Here is a 23,410-nt window from a genome sequence, read left to right as displayed (position 1 = left end):
ATTTTCATAGAATTGGATAAGGACTTTTGAGATTAATCAGTTTTGCTTATGGAACCTGCTCTTCAAACAAAATGTTAAACAGCAACATTATACCTCAGATGAAAGAGGAGATGCCTTGTTGACGCGGAGTGTGTGTGTGTGTGTAGGCTGGGCAGGGTGGTGAGAGCCTGGGAGAGCCTCTGCCCTTGGCTCCTAACTGGCACCTGGCTGAGACACTACCAGGGAACTTCTAGGATTACTTAGAGCCCCTCTGTCAAAACCATTGACTTAGTACCACCGCACATTCAGTGGTTTCCTTGATGCTCATCCAGCCCCAAATGTGGTCCCACCTCAGGATTTGCTGACCCCTCTGCCTGGAATACTCTTTCTCTGGCTTTTCACTCAGCTTGCTCCTTCTAGGTCATTCAGACCTCAGCTCAAACGCCTTGGGGAGACATGCCCTACCCACCCCTGGTGTAGGAACCACCCCCCCCCCCAGACTGTCTTTATATTGAAAGTGACATTGACTGTTAATTTATTATTTATTGTCTGTCTCTCCCTAAAACATAAACTCCATTAGAGCAGGACCTCCTCTGTTTTATTCATTGCTGTATCTCTAGTACCCACAGCAGTACTTGGTACATAGTGAGCACTTGAAAAATATTTGTTGAATGAATAAGTTAAAGAAACCATGAGTTAGAGGAGGCAGTAACGGGTCACTTGCCCCGACCATGACACTCAGGACTCCAACCCGGGGCTTCTGTTCCTGCACTGCACTCTTTTTACTTCACTTGTTCTTGCCTCCTTTGAATCCTTAGTTGTAACAGAAACAGTATTACTCTTTTTCAGTCTTGAAGAACAAGTTTCTCAGGTGATGATGCGTTAAATAATCCTGAATTACAGACTAAGGGTTTTGTGTTCGAACAAAATGTGCAGAAGGAAAGAAGGAGATGGGAAAAAGGAGGAGGAAATGACTGGCCAGCCCTTTATAAATGTCTCTATCTCTACCAGATAACTGAAGTGTAAAGGTACCTTTTTCATCTTCATTAGAGCTATTCTCTCATCTACTATTTTATTCCAGGATCTTCTTCACCATCTTCTTTTGCCCATTTACTCATTTGGTTGGTCAGAAGGTTATCCATCAGTTTCCACAACTTTCTGTCCATACCTCTGGCTCAAATTAGGTCTTGGAAGCTCTCTGAGAACGGAGTAACTGTGGTCTTCTGAGACAGGGTTAGCTTTGGTTAAGGACAGGTGGAAGCATCTGTTTCCTAGAGGCATGATTTTACCCTCTTCTCACATGGTAGCTGCCACATGAAATCCAGAGGAAGATACATACATACACACATACCTATACATATATACATATATATACCCTCCTGTATTATGTACTGAATAAATATTAGTTCCTCTGCCCCTTTTCTTTGATTGTTTCCCAAAGGTAGGAAAGATTTATTGACTGTAGCTGCAGCTAAGCCATTTCATCCATCTATTCAACTAATATTTACTGATCAATGACTATGTATTTCACTCTCTGCTTGCTAGGTATAGAATAGTTATCTCAGTTCAAGAAAAGGAGCCATGAGGTTATTATAGTGGGTTGAATTTTTGCATAAGCCAAATAACTTTGCTCTGTTTTATTAGTCTTCTCAAGACTAATTCTTAAACTTGTAAATGTGTTATTCATTCCAGGAAAGAATGGTAGAAAATTTGTGACTTATTTATGTACAACCCAAGTCCAAATAATGATGGGACAGTATTTTTATTAAGCCAGGGCATCTATCTATACCATATAAGTGTTGTTCTCCCCTTTATAATACTGAACTTGGAGATTTCACCTGTATTAAGTACATAGATTAACTCCTATTGATCAACCACCTATCACCAAAACAATGCAAAGAGAAGAAATTTTGTTGAGCTTCAACATTGTACTAAGCACTGAATAAATAGTCCCTGGCCTCAGGAAGCTTACAGTCAAGTGGAAGAAATATGCATAATTAACTACAATATAAGGAAATTGCTCAGTTAAAACATTGTTTCCCAGAAATGTGGTACAATTACCACCAATAGGTCATAAAGGTACTACCAAGGGCTGACAGCTTTTTATTTTATAATTTCGTATTTTATATAATATATACTTTATATAACTTTTAATCATTTTCATGTGTATCAGGAAAAAACATAACTAATCCATCAAACCTGTGATTTCAAGAAGGTTGTTGCTTAGGATGAGGCTAAAGTAAGTGGCACTGTGTGTTTTAATGCCTTATGCAGACCTTGCAAATGACATAGGTGCACCCTCAGCTTCAATAATTGTATCTGTTTTAACTGTTCAGAAGTGTGGTTTGGATGAAAGGAATCCCAGGTATATGTGAATGTGCATATTGCTGCTTTCATTTCACTAAGACATTGAAATAATGAACACGGTACATCTGAAGTTTGGGAAACTGCGATCTAAGAAATATTAATTTGAGCCTCTAGAATCGGCCTACCAGGTATTTCCCTGGGTCACATTCTGAGAGCTGGATGTTGGTAGTGGTACACTAGGATGAAAAAAGAGGGACACACAGTACTCAAAGCAGGTTGCCACTAGAGGTGAATGCCTGGAACTGCTCCCACTTTATAGTCATGCCCCACCCCTCACCTTCCCACTTCACTCCACCTCCCCCACCCCCAATTTTCCTCTCCTTCCCTAACCTGAGGCTGCTGCCTCCAAGCTTCTGCTCTTCTCCCGGTCTTTACTGGAAGCCCTGCTGGGGGCTAAGGCTACTCACCTCCCAGGCTCTGGGCTTGACTAGTTTTCCATCTTTCCCCAGCTCCCAGAATTTGGACATACAAAGGAAAATCCCTTTCTTCAACTGGTGTTGCAACACCATCCCCAAATATGGAGCTCAAGACACCAGCCTTGCTTCCTTCCAAATGAAACTCGTCTTCTGCTTATAGATTCCCTATTATGCAAATAGATTCAGTCTTCTGCCCCCTTTATTCCACCTATGTTGAATGTTGAAAGAGATATGAAGATAGTCAGAGAGCTTATACTCTAATAGGGAAACTAAGACTTATACATAATGAATGCAAATTCAAGGTAGAAATGAGTATGACAAGAAAGAGATAACTAGAACCCTATGGGAGTGGAGGTAAAAATTATTTATGAATAGAAGGACTATGGATAATCTGGAAGTATTTTCAAATGAAAGTCCCAGAAAACAATTTGACCATATGTATCAAGAGGCTTAAAAATAATATAATATTCCCAGCTCTAGAATCTGTCGAAGAAAATAATCAGAGGAGTGTTCAGATATGCAAGAATGTTCATTGAAATATTATTTACAGCAAAAAAATGAAGTGTCCAAAAATGAAGGAATGGTTAAATAAAGTTTGCCATATCTGTGAATAGAAATCAAAGAATATTTTTTTTGTATGTTTTGGAATAGTATTTAAAGAAATACAAAAATACTTATAAAGTCAAAACAGTAGGATATAGAAGTGTATAAATATTTTATTTAAATTTCCTTTAAAAATGATATAAATAAATAGGTGTAGGAAAATTATTGGCAGGAAATATGCCAAAATGTTAATACTGATTATTTTGGGGATATTGACTTATGAATTGACTTATTTTCTTCTTTTACTTTTCTTTTTACTATTTGTTTCCTTTACACCTTTTCTACAAACCCATGCATTATATTTAGAATAGGGAAAAAAAAAACACTGTAATTTAAAAAAAGACAATTAAAGAAGCAGGTGTTCCTATATGCAAATAAGTAGATTTCTCAGTATGGTCCAGACACGTTTATTTACTAAAGGGGTGACTACTGGCTAATCTTTTGTGTAAGTAAGCACTTCCCTCTGAGAGGCTGTCCCATTTTTAAAAAATTTTGCATAGTATCACAACTCTTGTTTTTCATTTCTGAGTATACTCCAAGAACAGACTTTAGGAATGTGACATTCAGGGACAAACCTGCAGACAATTGAATTTCTACAGATCCCTTTCAGAGGGATGATATCAGACATGAGTCGGAGGGGATTAGGATGTGGTATCTCTGATTGGGTTAGATCTTATACCTGACAACCTCAGGAACATATGATAGATGACAGATAGATGATGTAGATTAGATAAATAGATAGTAGATAGATAGATAGATAGATAGATAGAGGAAATAAGGCTTTGGGATGACTTCTTGGAGGAGGTAGTCATTGAGTGAGCTTTGAAAGACAAATAGGACTTTTATTGAGAAGGGTATTCTAGTGGTGACAACTGTGTAAACAAGGCTGAAGTCAGGAAAATAAAAGGCATATTGGGGAAAGGTGAGTAGTCCAATTTGTCTATACCATAAGCTGAATGAAGGAGAAACAATGGGAAATAAAATTGTAAAGTAGGCTAGCTCATGGTGGACCTTGAGGGCCTAGTACTATCCTTGGAGATGACCATTGACTCTGGTGGTTGATATTCTTTGCTCTGCAGAAGCACCTGGGCTCTCAGGTGGAGGTCAATGGGTGAAGGATGGGCAAAGGACAAAAAGCATGGCTGTGCCCCCAAGGATCTAACTCCCCTCTCTGAGTTGGACTTCCAGACAGAACCTGGAGGGGCCTTTAGTCTAGTAGACCAAAGCCCTTGTTTTATTGAAGAAACAAGTGAGGTCCAGAGATGTGTGATCCTTACTTGGACTTTACTCTCCTTACAGATGTTATGCTAGAAGCTGGCTAGGACATTGGGCAGAGTATCCAATGTTCAGCAGAGAAACTACTCAGTAAATACTGTATTTGTTGATTAATTTATATTCAATTCACCATACTCAATGCAAGAATCTTTCAAATACATAAGGTAATTATATAACTTTAATGGACCTCAGACAGGTCACAGAGCAGGAAAGTAGCAGGGTTGGATTCAAACCTAAGTTTTCTTTTTGCTATACTCTAGCTCAGTGGTTTTCAAATGTGGTCCCTGGAGCAGCAGCATCTCATCTGACAAGCTGGGAACTTGTTAGAAATGCAAACCCCAGTCCCAACTCCAGACCTATTGAGTCAGAAACCCTGGGGATGTGGTCCTGCAATCTGTATTTTAAAAAGCTTCCAGGTGATTCTCATGCACATTAAAGTTTCATAACCACTGCTCAAATACGTGACTGATTGAATGGTTGGGTCAGGGGAATATGGAAGCTCCAAGACTGGCTCCCTTTCTCTCAGGTGGTCCTAGACAAGCCAAGGGGTAGCACTTGCACTAGACCTGGAATAAGGCAGGTCTGTTGGCAAAGCAAGGGGCCCAGGCTACAGCAGATAACAGGAAGGCAGAACTGCCAGACACTTTCTGAGAGTACAAAGGATCTAAGCCTCACATGTCCAAACCTCTCGTTTCAATTCAGGGCACCACTGCACTGTCAATGCTACTACTTGCCTGCTACATACTTGTGGAGATTTACACCCACTCTGATGAGAGATTGCTCCAGCTTGGGAAAGAGGTGTGTTTGACAGGCCTACCCCACTAGGGAGATTAAGCTTAATGAAGGGCCCAGGTGAAGATGGATGTCTCTCCCCTGTCACCCAGCCCTGCCTCTCATGGGAGGGAGAAGAGCAACTGCAGCCAAGAAGGGGACTTTCCCACAGGGCCTCCAGGCACACAGTTCTGGGTGGAGCAGGGGTGAGGGGGGTGGAGTGTGTGTGGAAGGGGAGGAACACTCCCTTTTAGCAGCTACGTGTGGAGAAAAAAAGAGCAGAGGGGCCTAGTATCCCTGAATAGACTTCCCAGGACCCTGGGGTAAACTTGGGAACAGGGCTTTGGAGGCAGGGGCAGTGCTGCAACCTCAGAAGGTGGGAGAGAGCTGCATCCTGCATCTGGAACATCATCTCCAAGCCTCTGCAGAAGAGCGGCCATTGCCCTGGAACGATGAACCTCTGGGCTGGGAGTTCACCAGCCTCCTTGCCAAGAGAATGGAAAACCACTCGCCTCTCCAGAGGTGAACTCCCTGTTTCCACAACCCCACCTTTGTTTACCTCAGGGTGCGAGGGTCAGGCTTTGGTCTTTTTGGTTTTGTGTGCTTGCCCTGTGCCCCAGGCACAGTCCAGGGACTAGTCCTCTGCCCAGATACACATTTTCAGTCCTAATCTGTACCTAGGCAGGCTGGTCTCACTCACAGAGCCAGGACCTTTCCCCTTCAGCTGCTGTTTCCTAGAAATGTGACCGCCCAGGAGTGTTATGATTCAAACAGGCCTCCAGCCTGGGGGACTATGGGGCAGGGTGGAGTTGGTAGTGTTGGACCTTTCATACCGCACACTTGCACCCTTGTGTGATTCTCTCTGTGTGTCTCTCTCTATGTCTCTCTCTCTGGTTTTCACAGCAATCTACACAACTTAAAGCTTATCTACACCCTTCTTTGTGTTGAAGAATAGAAATCCTGCAAAGCCCATGACTTGTTCTGGTTGCCACAACAGAATCTCTGTGATTGCTCCAGGCAATCACAGCCAGGGCCTTTCTGGCCCCACCAAACCTCTAAGCTGCAGGATTCGGCTTTCAGGCCTTCCTGAAGCTCCAAATCCTCTGTAAAAGCTGAGATTTATCTTCTCCACATAGGAGAAAAATGTGCCATAGGTTGAAGAAGAGACAGGGTGGGATAGAAGGGAGCAAAAGGGTAGGCAAGCTTTCTGCTCAATACCGTTTCCACTAGTGTCCCTGAACCTCAAGTGCTCAGCAGTGCCTGTGCTCTCTCCAAATTACTTTGCAGGGTATCACCTTGCGGGGGTTATCACTGTGAGATTGTGAGATAAGAGAGTGAGCAAGAGAGAATGAGAGAGAGGAGCCCTGCTATTTTGTTTTCTGCTCTCCATGCGATCTGCAGTATTTTTCCTCCTCCCATAAGAAGTCAGCTTCCTCCCCAACCATCCTGATGTGACCTACTTATCTATTCCCTTTAAAGGGAGGAACCCTGGAAGGCATCCCAGGCCAGGGCGGTTCTGTCTGCGTCTCAAAGACACAAGTTCTTTAATAAAGGAAATCCAGAAGCATTAAAATTGGGGACAAGGTGGGGGAGAAATCTGGTGGGGAAGAAAGGAATTGGAGGCGAGTGGAGTGGGAGGACAGTATTCAGTGGCAGGCCCTGGGCTATAATGACTGACCCACACCATGACTAAGGGAAATAGATTTTGAATCCATCAAGAGAGATGGTAGTAGCAGATGTTGACTGCTGGAGGGAGGGCGAAACAGAAGGGAAAATAAAATCAATTTCAGCTCTTGCAGGTTTCCCACTCCATCCTTAACTCCCTGGGCTGAGCTGAGCCACCTAACCTCTGAACCCCAGTTTCCTTATCTTTCATCAGAAGACTGATGAAAAGATTATTTACCTCACCCTCTGTTTCTTCCCAAAGAAACATGACTAGGTCTCAAAACAATGCCAAATATATGATGACAGTTAGCATTTATTTATAAGTACCTATTCTGGGGAAGGTGCTGTGGTATGCTGTGTATTGAGTTTATCTCATTTAATATTCAAAACAACCCCATGAGAAATGTATTATGCCCATTTTACCCATCAGCAGTCTCTCAGAGAAGCTAAATCACTTGTGCAAAGTCACACAGCTAGCAAGTAGCAGAGCTGGGGTTCACACCCATGTCAGTCTGACTCAAAGCTTGTGTTCTGAACACCTCCCCTAGACTGTAGCATCACTGGCCTCAATTAGAAAGGATTTGGCAAAACCCTTGTCCCCAAATCTTCAGTAAATTTAGAATGCTGAGTCAGATTGGGGCCAGAGGAATCAAAGAATAATTGGGTTGTATAATGCTACACTTTATGCTACTCTTGGCACTGAGGGAGAGATTGCCTGGCAGTCTGGTAGACTGTACTGTCTATCTGGTCTCTAGCCACTGGGCCTCTACTCTGGCTTCCCTCCAATCTGTTCTCCACTTTAAGCCACAGAGAACAATTTCCTGCTTATATCAATGATTCCCAGTTGCCCTCAGGATTACCTCCAAATCCCACGTGGCCAAGGCCTGTGCTGTCCTTAGTAGGCCCTAGACTCCTTTACTATGGGAGGCCCTACCCCATTTCTTACCAAATGTATTAAAATGTACCCATATCACTCATTAAATTTTTCATCTTAAAAAAAACAGAAGGATTTTTAATTACTTGGATTTCTGAATTGTTACTAAATTGTTCTGTTTTCATATGTAACTACCAATACATTTCTTTTGCGGGGGTGGGCTTTGGAAAGCTCATAGCACACACTGCCTAACAGATGAAACAGCCCCTTTAACCCCTGTCCATCTCCTCTGTATGCCAGGCTTTTTAAACTACTGTTTCCTCTGCCTAGAACTTTGCTTCTCCTTCTACAACTATACCCTGCCACACCATTCTTCACTCCCTCATTCCCCTGCAGCTCATTTATTTTGGCTTAAGTTTATATATGCTTAACCTCTCAGTTTCTTCATCTGTAAAATGGGAATAACAGTGGTATCTACTTCATAGGGCTACTGAGGATCAAATGAGTTAATATTCCAAATCCTTGCCCTACAAAGTATGGTCCATGGGCAGGGCAGCATCAGCATTACCTGGGAACTTATTAGGAATGCAGAATCTCAGGCCCCTCCCAGATCTACTGAATCAGAACCTGCATTTTAACAAGATTGCCAGGTGATTTGAATGCACATTAAAGTCTGAGGAGCACTGCACTCAAGTACTTATAACAGTGCCTGACATAAGAAAAGCACTCAATAAATGATAGCTTTAATTATTGTTGTTGTTTTCCTCATTGTAAAAGGTCAGGTTTTTCAGTCATCTCCAGCTTCCCATCTTATTTTTAAACTTTAAACTTCCAAACTCTAGTCCAGTGGTTTTCAAACAGAGTTCCTGGGAACACTGGCATCCTGGGAGCTGGACCACGGCATTTCAGTTAAATACTGAGGTTAACACTCAAGACACAGCTCCTGCACTCTGGTAGACTCCTTCCAAGGGAGACAGATAAGGAAAGAAGCAATTGCAATAGGTGGTGTGATGAGGGCCACAAAAATGGGAAGTAGAAGTGCTGTAGGAGGCAGCTGACCCAGGCTTGAGGGGTCAAGGAAGACTTCCTAAAGGAAGTGCTGCCTTACATAACAAAGAAGAGTTGGTAACTCAAGAATCCTCCCAAAGTAGCAAAATAGTCTCCACTTAAACAGCTGTCTAACTGCTGCCAAGGGGTTAGGGGGAATGGGGTTCTGGAAGCCATGTGGGAGAAGAATGGTGACCCCTTGGGGCTTGATGGCAAAGAATAAGTATGTTAAGGGGTGGTTCAAACTACTGACACCAACAGGGTACTTTTTTTATGGGGGAAGCAACCAAAGAGTGCTCCTCTCTCCCTACCCACTAACTCCTGAAAAGGCCTTTAACTTGCTTTAGGGAGTATCTGCCTATTGCTGTTTGTTCCCCAAGCAAACAAGGGAACCCATGGGTTTCTGAGTTTGAACACTATTTGGTGTCCTGTATGAAGCTGAGTCCCTTGGAAAAAAAACCTTTGCTTCGCTGCAAGCCAGACCCTCAGCAGCTGTAAAATTCTTAATCTCTCAGAGCCCTGGTTTCCTCATCTCCAGGCCTAAAATAATGATACACTCCGTACAGGATTCTTGTGAGGATTAAATCAGAGGACATATGTAAAGTTCCAGGTGCACAGTAGGCTGAATCAAGTGTTCTTCCTCTCCCAAGTTTCTGAACTTCGTCAAGGCTAGAGCTTCTGAAACTGCACATATTCCTTCTGAGTACTTAACAAATACCACACTTCCTTTCCCGCCCCAAACCTAGGCTGGGAAGCTGAGCTAAGTTCCAACCATGTGGAGTCTCCAAACAGCGGAGTCGGTGAGCGAGCTGGAAGAGAGGGTCAGTTACGGTCACAGGTGGGGTGGTGTGGAAGGGAAGAAAGAGCCCAGTGTCTTGAGGAGCCCTAAGCAGACCCTGACGGGTGCTCGGAAAGCTCCAGGGGCACGGACCCGGCACAGTGTGGCCATGGTGAGCCGCAGGCAGCCTGCCTGTCCTGAAGTGGTGCATTCACTAGGAAAGGCCTTCGTGGAAAAGTGAATATTCTTTTCATAAGGAGGCGATTATGCCCTCCGAAGGCTGGCCTTCCTTCTGCCCAAGCTGGCCCGGGGAAGGACAGCGAGCGCAGAGCAGAAGAGGCCGCGAGTTCGCGCCGCAGCTGATTGGCTGGAGAGCCGGAAGGGCCCGACCGCGCCGAGGTGGGGGGGGGGGAAGGACCACCCTCGCGCGCGCAGAGTGGGGCCTGGGGCGGAGTGGGGACCGGACTGGGCAGCGTGGCTGGTCCGAAAGCCGCGAGGCCCCTAGGCCTGCGAAAACAAGGTCGGCTGACTCGGGCAGAACAAACAGAGCAGGGGGAAACCGGTCTAAGGACACACTTCCCCCCATCCGGCCCTGGGGCCTGCTCTGGGATTGGCCTTGAGCTTTTGGTTACAACGCTTTATCTCTTCCTTCCCCCGCGCAGAAGGCCCAGGGCAGCCCTCACCCTTTTCCAAAGCAAAACAACCCCCACCCCAAGCCCGGCCCAGCCTCGTTCACTAGTGTGTATTGGGTGGGGGGAGGGCAGAGCGTCCTCTTCCTCCTTCTCCCCCCCCCGCCCCCCCAGGGGACGTGCTGTCAGGAGTGGGTGGAGCCGGCCCTGGCTATTTCGGTTCCTTTTTCGCAGAAGAGTCCTTGGTTTCCTGCTGAGTTTCCCCTAGGCTTCCCTTTATGTTAATAATAATAGCTACCTCTTTCGGAGCACTTTGTATGAAGTAGGCATTTTACATCTCTCTTTTCTGATTTCTCGGGGCAATCATTAACCCCAATTTACAAAAGAGAAAACTTGAAGTTCAGAGAAGTTAATTTGCTCAAGGTTCCAGATAGTAAGTAGTTTAGCTGAAATTCAAATCCTGGGCTGTCTGACTCCCACGCTGTGCTTTTTTCATTCTGCGGCTCTCTGGGTGAGGCCTAGACTGGAGGAGACTATGGGAGAATCAGCCAAATTCTACCCTAAAGCCCCATTGTCTTCAAAGACAGATGTTTTCTGAGTCAGACTAGGAAATAACCTCGCTCTAGGGTAAAATTAGAAAAGACACTTTCCCCTAGTGCCTGTTTCTTTAGCACGGGGATCTAATCAAAGATAGTAATCTAGAATCCTTTCCTGACTTCCTTGAGAAGCATCCTGGCTTAGGGCACATTCTTCCTCCCACTCCTTAACCCTGCTGGAAAAAACAAGGCTTTGCCTGTCCAAAGCCTTCGATTGGAACCCACCTGCAAAGCAGGCATAGACTTCCTCAGCCTAGAAAAGCAGGAAGGTGACGCATGTGGAGCTACTCTGTGCAGGTGCTTTCCAGAATGCAGGGTGCTTGAGAAGGACAGTGGTCTCCCACATCCTATCCTACTTGTCCCCACAAAATGGAAGCATCTTATGTCTCCAGAACAGCTTCTGAGTGAGAAGATATGTCTGTTTGAAAAGATGGGAATGACAGAAAACTAGAGAAAAACCCGCATGGAAGGCAGAATTTTTGTTTTGATGAGATAGCAGTAAGGCAATGGCTAGTTTTTATCATTTAAAATAGTATGAGCAAGTATGGCTATGGTCACCTCATCAACATGATTACATAAGAGAAAAGCCTGCAGACCACCTGGAGGACCCATCCCTTAGGATCCCTAGAGAGAGTATGCAAACAGTTTAGGAAGATCACTTCCTATCCCCATCTAAAGTTGAGTCTACAGTTCTCCATTCTTCTGGTTTTCCCTTTACATATCAGTGACCCCATACAGAACAGGACAATTAAAAATAAAAACTGACTGTTACAAGGAGACAAGCAATAGATGGCACCAGGCACCTGGGATGAATAAACGACTGCAGTTAAGCCCTGAAGGCCATGGAGTCATTGAAAGGGAGGTCTGAGCAGCCCACAGTGCTATTCCTCCAAGGTGAATTATATAAGTGCACTTTATCTTTTCTCAGGCCAGAAGCCCTGACATCTAACCTTTTTTTAAAAGCCTCAGTTTCCTCATTGGTGAAGTAAGAATTTTGGTTTTGATGGTCCCTAGGCTACCCCCAAGTTTAGAAACTCCTGATTCTGCCATGCCCAAATGTGTTCAGCTTTCCTGCTTTATGAGATCATCACTGCCAGCTCCAAGTGCGGCTGGCTACCAGAGAGCAAACATTCCATGTGTGAACTAGGGATATGTATCACTGTGACAAAAGGTCCTGCAAATTTGAGGAATGCTGATTTAATCTGAAACAGGACAATACACGGTGCCAATTTGAACATGCTATCCAGGGACCCAGGTCTAGGGCATAGCCTCCTAGTTCACGTTCAAGTAGCCTCAATCTTAATGCCTCAAGACCTCGAGGAGCCAAGAATCAGAGTCCTAGAAACTTACCTGCCATAAAAAGTTATGGAGTCTATCCCCACCTTTAGTCAGACAGGACTTAATTATACTTGGACCGTTGTCAGCCTTGTCTGTTAAGCTGAAGTACTGCTTGATGTGAACCAGGTTTGGGACTAAAACCTGTCCTCGAGAGGCACTTGCAGGGAAACTCTGTGCATATCACATGACTAAATGCTGTCACCACAAATGGTAAGATCATGTTCTCTCAGTAACAACCCACACATAGTTTCCAGAAGGCATCAGTAGCTCCTTATAGCTACCTCAAACCTTCAAATCCATAGTGGAGCCATAGGTTAGGGTGGGGGTGGGGATTTTTTTTTTCTTTTCAGGTAATTCTAGCACAATGTTCTGAGTGCTCTCTTTGAGTCATACACGAGATATAGAAGCACAGAGAAGGGAGGAAAGGGCCCCTTCAGCATAGTGGTAAGAACACAGGCTTTGGAGCTAGCATGCCACTTGTTTGCTGTGCTGTCTGACCTAGAGTAAATTACTTAACCTCTCTGGGCTTCACTTTCCTAACAGGACTATTGTGAGGGTTAAATGAGTTAGTTCATATAAATCACTAAGGACAATGCCTGCCCCATGTGAAGTGCTATGTAAGTGTAGCAATTACTGCGGCAAGTCCTTTGCTGGCTGACTTACGCATATTATTTACTTAACATTAATGACAATTCTTTTTGGAAAGGAAAATACAGGAACTTTCTGTGTTTCAATATGCTAGTTGGTAACAATAGTCTATGATTAGAGGTAAATATGAGGAAGGAAATAGACATATATATGGACCAAGTCTACTAGTCCTTTCTACATGAAGGATTTCATACTGCACCTGCCTCCTTTTTTTTTTTTTTTTTTGACACAATGATATGAATTGGAAATCTCTTCCTGTGAAAATATGTAGAACCATCTCATTCTTTTGAACTGCTGTGTAGTTTTCCATAATATGGATAAACAGTACATTATTTACACATTCTCATATATTTATTGTGTGTCTAATATGCACTGTGCACTGGATGCAGGAGGCAAGCATAGATGGCAGAAGCAGCACATAGCATCTTAGGGTGTGGGTGGGGATTTTTTTTTTCTTTTCAGGTAATTCTAGCACAAGTGTTCTGAGTACAAAAGCAGCACATAGCATGGTCCCCCAAGAAATTCATAACTTTGTGGGGGAATTCAAGACTTACAGAAAATAATGAGAGACCAATATAAGACGGTATGTAATAAAATAGTAACTTGAATTTAAAACTAAATGCCATAGATGGATAGACAGACAGACAGATGGATGGATTGATAGATGGGTATATAGATAGAATGATATGGCAAATGTGGGTCTGGATGGCTGGGAGTGGAGTGGGTACACTGGAGTTCTCTGTATGGGTTTTGCGTTATTTTCACAATAGTCCTGTGGGGAAAAGATCCGTTTTCACAGGAAATAACAAACTGTATACAAAGGAAGCCCTGGCTGGAATAGAGAGGAATTTTACCCTTTAGTTCTTCAGCTTCATTGAAAAATTACTCAAGACAAGAAGGACAAGTCTACACTCCCCTCAGCAAGCTGCAACACAGCAGCACTTGGTGTGGCCGCTGGGGGTGGAATGTTGCAGGCCTGGGTGTTCTGAAACTTGCTCAGCATGTGGGCAGCACCTGCCTTCTGAAGCGATGCAGGCCATAGTTCTCACCCCCATTTTCTGAAGGGGGCTCCCATTATTCTCCTCAAATCACCAGGGGTACAGATCTCTCAAGGCACAGCCACTCTGCTCAAGGAGTCAGAATGAGAACTCCCTTTTTTGAGGCCGTCAGTCTGTTTAGCTGCACTTCCTAGGGAGGGAAGAACACACAGAGTTGTGAGAGCAGTTGCCCCACAGGGCCACACTGGGGACATTCTGTGCTTAGGTAGTCATAAGCTTTTGCCAAAGCTATAGTTCTTTGGCCCCACCCCAAGCACTAATCATGTGCTAAGCCAGTAACACCTGGTTGCCATAGAGAGCATTAGGTTGCGTCAGAACCCACATCTGACATTCCTTCTGCAAGGCCTTACCCAGCTGTGTATTAATACCTTAATTAGGGTAAACCTTTTAAACCCATCTGTGACCCCTCCACTTACATTTCCATATATGCCTTTCCCTCCATACTGTTGGGATAGTCAATAACCAATCTATAAAAAAATACTTTCTGGCACCTACTATGTACTTAGCTCTGTACAAAGCATGGGGTTGGGGAGTTGGGGGAGGGAGGGTTATAAGAAAAGTGAGACAAGGCCCTGTCCTTGGGGCTTTCAACCTTAATATACAAGGAGAACAATACAACACTCTGGGTCCTGAAGTGGTCAAGGTAGGGCTGTGGGAGAGCAGAAGAGAAAGCCCGGCACTCAGGCCCCCTGAAAGGGAATGGAGGGCCCACAGTGGAAAGCATCTAGTCTCATCTCCCTGGTCATTCCATTCTGGCTCCTTCTGGCAACCCTGGGGAGTGGCCTTATGTGGCAGGTAGCTCAATATTTTGCTCACAGATCCACAGAAAGTCAGTGTTTCCCTGGGCATTCAGGAACTAAATGACTACTCCATTTCTCCCCCCTCTAACTAGTTTAAAGAATTTCATACCTGCAGTAATGTGGAAAGACCAGTACAATGAATTCCCTTAAACTCATCACCTGCCTTCATCAAGTTTGCCACCTTTACTCTATTTCTTTCTATATATTCACATTGTTTCTCATTTGAAAGTAAGTTGCAGCCATAAATACTTCATGATTCTCCTAAGAAGGGTACTCTCCTACATAACTCGACTATCGTTATCACTTTCAAGAATCTTAATATTTACATATGCTCCGTATTCAGTTTCTCCCAAATGTTCACATGATAGTGTCCTTTATTTTTCCTTTTATTTAAAATCCAAATCTAATCAAAGAGTACTCATTACATTTAGTTTGGTTGCCATGTCTCTTAAGTCTCCTTTAATCTATAGCTGTTTCCTACGCTCCTTTTTTTTTTTTTTTTTTTTTTCCCCTTTCATGAGTGTGGCATTTTTGAAGTGTGCAGGTCAGACTTCAATTTAGGTGTGTATTTCCTAATTGTTGTTTAGGAAAAATGATTGTTTCCTCATGATCGGATTCAAGTTAAGCTCTACTCCATTTTAGGAAAGAAATAGTTTCTTCCAACCTCCTTCCCACGCTTGTACCCACTCCCTTAAAGAGAAGGAGAAGGAGGAGGAAAAGTCTTACAAATAAAAGAATTTAATGTTGTAGTGCTCTGGATTTGAATGTTAGTAAGAGTGCAACATTCTAGAGGTGTCCAATTTTCAGATCCACATTCAAAGTATCAGGGTTGGTTAAACATTTTAATCTAACTTGAATCCACCCCCTTACTATCTTAGACCCAACCATTTTCTGCGTTTTATCCATGTATTACTGAACTTAGAAGATCCAAAAATCTGCCTGCAGCAAACATGCTTACAAGTCATGTTGCTTGAAATTCCACATGATGGCAGGATGATTGACTTTATGCTTGTGTCTACCCTGTCACTCTAAAAGAAGAAATGCAATTAATCAACAGTTATTATTAAGAACAATTTATACATTCAGTATTGTGTTAAGCACTGTAACAAAATTCATGGTGGCTTAAAGTCTAGTTAGGGAGGCAATGCCAACATCTTTATATGTCAAGGAATGACTTGATAATTACTTGGTGAAGGGAGAGATCAAAATAAGTTGAAATCATTGGAAGGTCACCAAAGGTGGGGTCTTTTGGGATTGGTAAAGAAGAAGCGTAAATTCAGATTCAAGGGTGAAGGTGAAGAATAACTGGTTATTAAAACAAAGAGGCAGGAATGAGTAAGCATTCTGGGGACAGAGAGAAAGCCAGCCTGACTAAATCAGAGGGTGTGTGTGGGAGAGCACAAGTGGATAGATGGAGTGAGGCTAAATTATGGAGGATTTTTAAATAACCAGGCAGAGGAATGTGTACTTAGTTTAGTAGACAGTAGGGAATGCCTAAAAGTTCTTAAGTGACATAATTTTTTAAAATAGAGAGTAAGGCACCGTTTTGGTAGGTTGTTCCAACAGGGGATGCTGAATAATTATTAAAGAATTGATTCAGTTCTCGTAAGACTTCTGTGGAAAGGAAAGCAGATCTTTGCCCCAAGTCCAATGCCAGACTGACGTGTATTTTACAATCATTTTTATTAGAATCTACTGTCAGAAAATGTAGGGGATCTAAGATCCTGTGAGATCCGGCCCAAGTTCAATCCGACCCACTAACCTTTTGTGCTAATGACTTGAAATTTCCACACTTGGTTCTGGTTTGGATTGGCACTCTCCCAGCTTGCCTCACTGTGGTGCCATGTTTCCAAAGCTTCCAAGCTACAGGCAGAACTATAATTTTAGCTTCCTCATTTTTACAAAAGGTCAAGTTTTCTGAAATTATTAATGGATCAACTGGAATTTTCTATGTTGATGAAGGTGCATGAAAACTGGGAGACACTGCAGTTCACTTTTATAGCCTTCCTCCAACTAGAAAGGCTAATCCATCCTCCAAGATGCTAAGGCTCATCAGGACCTAATACTTTCTCTTGATTCAGTGCTTTCTCACACAACTGAAAATTACCTGTGACTCACACAAGCAGTTCCAGCTGTTCAGTCCCAGACAGGAATGTTGGCCTTTTGAGGTCACAGGAAAGGAGAGGGCAAGCAGGAAATGTCCTGTGAGCTAGAATCAGGGGAGATGCACAGACGCCCCGTGAACATTCCAGAGTGCAACGCTGAGGAATGGCCTGTGCGGAGCCATTAGGCTGATTTCTCCTGTGGTCAGAAGGCTGGCTGCATTTTCCCTTCCTTTCCCTGCCTGAACACTCCTCACACTGGAATTTTTTCCAATGGCTACTGTGTTTGATTTTCAACCAGGACAAACAAAGAAAAGAGATTTGTTTTCCTGCCTGCTTTTGCTGAATGGAATCTCTGATTCAACTTACTGGTCATGCCTTAAGACACCCAGGGGCTGTTAGGACTTTTAACCCAGAGCTCACAGGATTCCCAGCTTTACTGAATTCTTTTCCGTATTGTGAGCCTAAATTCAAATTTAATCCTTTCCCTCCCCTCCATCATCTCTTCAATCTGTGATTGATTCTGCAGCCAACTCCCTGCTAATATTCCATCCAGAAATTGCTATTTCAGCTGAGCTTCCCCAAACTTGAGCATCCTTACCACAAATCTTGGGCTTCCTCACTGCCTAGTTATCGTCCATCTGCATGCCTTTATGGCATAAGTATGAAATGGTAAAAAAAAAATCTCTAATTTTAAAGGAAATGCAGAAATCTGGAATCCTATCCTATTTATACCTAATGCTAGCTTTCCCAAATTTTCAGGTAGTTTCTTGGAAACCTTGTTGTGCTTTGTTTTTTTTCCTTCGCCTTCTTTTCTCCTAACTGAAAATGGGCCAAGGAGGAAGAAAGGGGATTGTGAATCAGAGTAATTTAAAAAAAACAAAAACAAAAACACATATATGGGCACAGACACAACACAACACAACACAGGGAGGGTCTTTGCATTTCCGGTTTCTGATCCTAGGGATCAAGAGGTAGAGACAGCTCTTCAGGTGAGTAAATTCGCAGATGCCTGTGCAAGTCCAAAACACTCCCCACTGTCATTAGAGATTGTCCAGCGGGGGCGTGGGGGGTGGACTTCCGTTTTGGTTTTCTTTCTGAACTTTCGACCAGAGAACATCCTGTTCTGTTACATACATACCCACTGCCGTCTCCAAATTGCTAGGTTGAGGACAGTACTGAAGTGTCTGGAACCGGGTTTGAAATAGAAAATGATCTGGCAAGACCCTGTTCCCAAGCCAGGGGCTCTTGCTGAGTCTTCGCCCACAAGCCCTTCTGCAATTTAATTCCCTCTCCTTCTTCCCCTCCAGGTCCCCGAGGTCTTAACCCCTTGCTTCGCTCTACAGTTGGGGGCATTTAAAATAATGTTTTCAAATGCGCCTTTAATGGAGGAACAAATGCTTGCACACATTTAAGAAGCAGGTCTTTCCCCTCCAGAACATCGGCCACAAACCTGCTCCCTTCCCTTCTCCACCACACACTGGGGGCGGTGGAAAAGACCGCACAGCCTGCCCGGGAGGGGTCAGCGGCTGAACTGGGGCGTCTCAGAAGCGAGTGTGCAGGGAGGGTGCAGACACCGGGCCCCTGGGTGAGGGATGGGGCGCTCCCCGGGATTTGCATTTTGCAGGCTATATTCAGAAGCAGCTTTCCTGCTATAGAGAGCGGTGGCACACTGTGGCTATAATTATGACTGAAGAGTCACTTTCTTTCTAAAACTATTTTCAGGTGTTTACCCCTTTCTTAAAAAAGGAAAAAAAAAAGTGTTGCTTAAAGATAGGCGCTCCCTGGTGCATTCTCCGTCTCCTGAGGAGGGACCTGGGAATGGTTTGGTAAAATTCCACTCAGCTATCTTGGAATTACCTGAGGACAGGAACTGAGGTGGGGCTTTAGGGACAGCAGGGACTGACGATTCTCGCCTTCATCACCGAGACTGTCAGTGAAGTCTCGAGTAGTTAATTGCGTAGAGAGCTCTGGAAGGCAGGATTCCTGAGCTGTGTTCCTGCTTTGTCTCATCAGACTAACCTACCTCTATCCAGGCAGGGTAGCAAGAGTGGCGTGTGGAGCCAGATTGCCTCGCTCCAAATCTGAGGTGACAGGTTGTGTGACCTACTTACTAAAGTTCTGTGAACTTCGGCAAGTTCCTCAACCGTGACACCTCAGTTTTCCCCTGGGTAAAATGGAATTAACACTACCTACTTTCACAAGATTGTTGTGAGGATTAAAGGGAAGTGTGTGGAATAGGGTCTGCCACGTATTCCCGACCGTGTTCTTTTGCTTTCCCTGTCTGTAAAACGCTATTAACTGCTCTACTGGTCACCCTGAACCGTGGACAGGAAAAGCGTCCATTGCTGGCCCAAAACTCACAGTAAGTGACACTGTGAGGATATACGGCGGAAAGACATGGCTCCTACCCTCCGGGAGGGGGAGAGAGACTCCTTACAGATACTCTCAGGAGAGTACGCAAAAAGGAAAAACATCTGCACCGAGTATCACCACTCGGGGCCCGTGAGAGGCTCGGGGCCGTCGTCACGAGTCGAGGTCCGCGAGAGGTTAAGGGGGCGTCATCACGAGTTGTCGTCCCTGAGAGGCTTAGGGGGCGTCGTCATGAGTGGGGGGGCGTGAGAGTTTTAGAGGGGGTCGTCACGACCCGAAGTCCGTGAAAGGCTTAGGGGCGTCGCCATGAGTCGTGGTCAGTGAGAGGCTTCAGGAAGTCGTCAGGAGTCGGGGGGCCGCGACAGGCTTAGGCGGCGTCGTCACGACTCGGAGTCCGAGCGGCTTAGGGGCGTGGCCACGAGGCGTGGTACGTGAGAGGCTTGAGGGGGCGTGGTGACGACGCGAGGTCCGTGAGAGGCTTAGGCGGTGTTGACATGCCTCGTGGTCAGTGAGAGGCTTAGGGAAGTCGTCTAGCGTCGCGGTCCCCGAGAGACTTAGGGGGCCTCGTCACGACGCGGGGTCCGCCAGAGGCTTGGGAGAGTCGTCATGAGTCGGGGGGCCATGAGGGGCTTAGGGGGCGTGGTCACGGGGCGTGGTCATGACTCGGGGTCCGTCCGAGGCCTGGGCGGCGTCTACGTGAGTCGTGGTCAGTGAGAGGCTTAGAGAAGTCGTCTTGAGTCGGGGTCCCTGAGAGACTTAGGGGGCTTCGTCACGACTCGGCGTCCGTGAGGGGCTTAGGGGAGTCGTCATGAGTCAGGGGGCTATGAGAGGCTTAGGGAGCGTCATTACGACTCGGAGCCGGTGAGCGGCTTAGGGGGCGTGGTTATAATTCGAGGTCCGTGAAAGGCTTAGGCGGCGTCCAGGTCAGTGAGAGGCTTAGGGAGGTCGTCTCGAGTCTGGGTCCGTGAGAGACTTAGGGGAGTCGTCACGACCTTTAGGGGTCATAGTCACGGCTCAGTGGTCGTGTGAGTGTTAGGGGGGGCGTCGTCGTGACTCGGTCCATAGGAGGCTTAGGGGGAGTCGTCAAGACAATGAAGCCTGTGAGAGACTCGGGCTCGATGAGAGACTCGGGGACCCATGGCCCTTCCTCCTTCGGGAGCCTGTCTCAGCTCAGCCTGGGGATTTTTTTTTTTTAATTCAATTTTATTGAAATATATTCACATACCATGCAGTCATACAAAGCGAACATTCAGTTGTTCATAGTACCATTATGTAGTTGTGCATTCATCACCAAAGTTAATTTTTGAACATTTTTGTTAACACACACACAAAAATAATAATAAAAATTAAAAGTGAAAAAGAACAATTAAAGTAAAAAAGAATACTGGGTGCCCCCCCCCCCCCGTTTTTCTACTCATCCATCCATACACTGGACAAAGGGTAGTGTGATCATATGGCTTTCCCGATCACATTGTCACCCCTCATAAGCTACATTTTTTACAATTGTCTTCAAGATTCAAGGGTTCTGGGGTGTAGTTTGATAGTTTCGGTTGTTTACTGCTAGCTACTCAATTCACTAGAACCTAAAAAGGGTTGTCTATATTATGCGTACAAGTGCCCATCAGAGTGACCACACGGCTCCTCTTGGAGCTAGGGAGATTTACACCCCTGGGTGTCAGATCCCACATAGGGGGGAGGGCAGTGATTTCACCTGCCAAGTTGGCTTAGCTAGAGAGATAGGGCCACATCTGAGCAACAAAGATCGGCCTCGGGATTAGATAAAGCTTCAGAAGATCAGGCAGGCCTGACATGCTGGGCCTTCATCTTTGGACTGTAGCTCCTGGCTTTGACATTGGCCTGTCCCAGTGGCCATGCCTTGCACCTCCAGGCTTCCTGTTTGGTACCAGGTATAAAAGAGGGGCAGAGAAGACAGACAGGACTTGGCCTGCCGTCTGTGTTTTTGGAAAGGGCCTTTTGAGCAGCCGATGGGCTCTTGTCACTAGGCCCAGGACATGCCCCCCTGGGATTCTGGCTCAACCTCTGGCCCTGTCCTCTTGGCCCTACACTGGTGCCACCCTTGGTGTGGGCATGGCTTCTTGGCCGTGCCCCTGTCTCTCTGAATCCCCAACCCATTCTAGGCTTTTATAATCAGAGCCCTCCTTGCTTTGCTTTGTCTGTCCAAATCTCTCAAGGTCCAGTCTCAATCTTACCTCCTCCAGGAAGCCTTCCTGACTGCCCAGCTTACACCAGTCTCTGTATCCTAAGTTTCCTAGTTAACTATTCCATTCATTTGAAAATTAAGAATGCACTTAATTATATTCTTTAAAAAAATTTGAGCACGTATTTGATTGTAAGGCACTGGGGTTAGGGTTGGGGGAGCTGTAAAAGTAAAGAACAGACTCATCTTCTATCAAGAAGCCTAAAATCTAATGGGATGACCTGGAAAATTCCTTGTTGCCATATGTTGCTTTACAGATCTGATGTTATTATTTAATTCAGTAATAATAATAACAATAATTAACAATTAACAGGTGCTTGCTTTGGGCCAGTACTGTACTAAGTACTTTACATGGATTATTTTGTTTAACCCTTAATGGTACCCTTATAAGGAAAATGCTATTATTATTCCTACTTTACAGATAAGGAAACGAAGACACAGAAAGGTCAAATAGTTCCCCGGTGTCAGCTAGCAAGTAGAAAGCCATTGTTTGAACCAAGCAGCCCGACTCCATTGTTTATACTCTTAACTATGGCATTGCTATATTTCTGCTGTGTTTCACCTTTTCTGTCCAACTAGAGTGAAACTCTTAGAAGTCAGGCACGCTCTCATCCTTCCTCATGGCCCCTGCAGCACTTGGTGCATCATTACATTTGTAGGTAGGACCATATGTAGACCATAGGTGCTCAATCAGGATTCAGTGAAGCCTTGATTAACAGGGCCTGCACCAGAGAGGAGAGATTGTCCTAGCCTTAGTTCTGGTGCAGTAGAATTGGGATAAGACACCAGGAGTCCAGGGACTCCATATATTGCTATATACTAACTCCCAGCTCACACCCTCCTTGCTGACCTTCCTCCAGGCCCAGGCTGAGGTTGCCATGAAGGTAGCCAGTTAGATGTCAGGATGGCTATGTAGGGATCCCTCTTCATACCGTGGACACTAGTCCAGAGGCCTTAGTGTCTTCAGATTAATTCTCACTAAGACCAGCAGGTCTGAAACATTGTGCAAAATTGGGACTTTAGGTCCTATCTTGAGGACAGACTCATCCCATCCCCAAATCTACCAGTCTCCAGCATCCCTCAGTATTTCGCAGCATATCTGCCAAGTTATAGTGATTGCACTTCTAACAATAGGGAGCAGTTTGAGCAAGAAAATATCAGTCTTCATTCAAGGAAACAGATTCTCCTACATTTAATAAAAGTCTTACAGCCTAATCACTCATCTATCTTGTTATCTATTTCTTTCATATTCATTTATTGCCTACGTGATACAAGGAGCTATGCTAGCACTGAGGAGACAACAAATGAACTGGTTTCCTGCCTTCTGGTGTCTTATCATCTAGGAGGGAAGATGATTCCAGCTCTCTACTCACATATCCATAGCATGAGTCATATGATAATGATTATATCATCCATTTATTGATTGCTTGCTTTTTGCCTCTGTGCTAAGGGTTTTAATAGACTTTATCTATTTGATCTTTATGACAGATCTGAGAAGTTAGTCTGCAGCAGAGCTATAATTCAACCTCAAAATCCACACCTAACAACTACACTGTACTGCTCCCCACAAGAGGTCCAGAGAGTGAGTGCCATCAAGAACAGAGGTCACAGTCACTTTTGGCATAGTTGACCAGTGTTAGCTTGGTCGGAAAGGCCCCTGTAAAAGTCCTCTGCTTTCAATGACCCTTCCCACTGCCACCACCCAATCCCCCCCCCCTTTTTTTCCTGCTCCAAACTATCCTCCACAGAACTGCTTAATTTATCTTTCTAAAATATAGCTATTGGTCATCCTCTGCTCAGAAATCTTCAGTGACCCCCTGGAAACTTCAGCCTGACATTCAGAGCCATCCACTAGTTGATTTCACCCTATCTT

General features: G+C 44.7%; 1 protein-coding gene across 4 annotated transcripts in view; it reads left to right on the top strand.

The window, feature by feature from the left end:
• NINJ2 (ninjurin 2) overlaps window positions 1-23,410 on the top strand; it is a 72,880-nt gene that overhangs the window by 1,130 nt on the left and 48,340 nt on the right. The window contains exon 1 of one of the 4 annotated variants that reach the window (XM_037846207.1): window positions 9,733-9,818. The exons of the other annotated variants lie outside the window; for them this stretch is intronic. Coding sequence (XP_037702135.1) covers window positions 9,771-9,818 — 48 coding nt within the window. The 5' untranslated portion in view covers window positions 9,733-9,770. Of the gene's footprint in view, window positions 1-9,732; window positions 9,819-23,410 lie in introns of those variants that run through there. 4 annotated transcript variants of the gene reach the window in all.

Source organism: Choloepus didactylus, chromosome 8 (genome assembly GCF_015220235.1).
Source record: "Choloepus didactylus isolate mChoDid1 chromosome 8, mChoDid1.pri, whole genome shotgun sequence".
NCBI lineage: Eukaryota > Metazoa > Chordata > Mammalia > Pilosa > Megalonychidae > Choloepus > Choloepus didactylus.
Note: the sequence above shows the minus strand (reverse complement) of the source record. Positions and strands in the feature narration are given on the sequence as shown.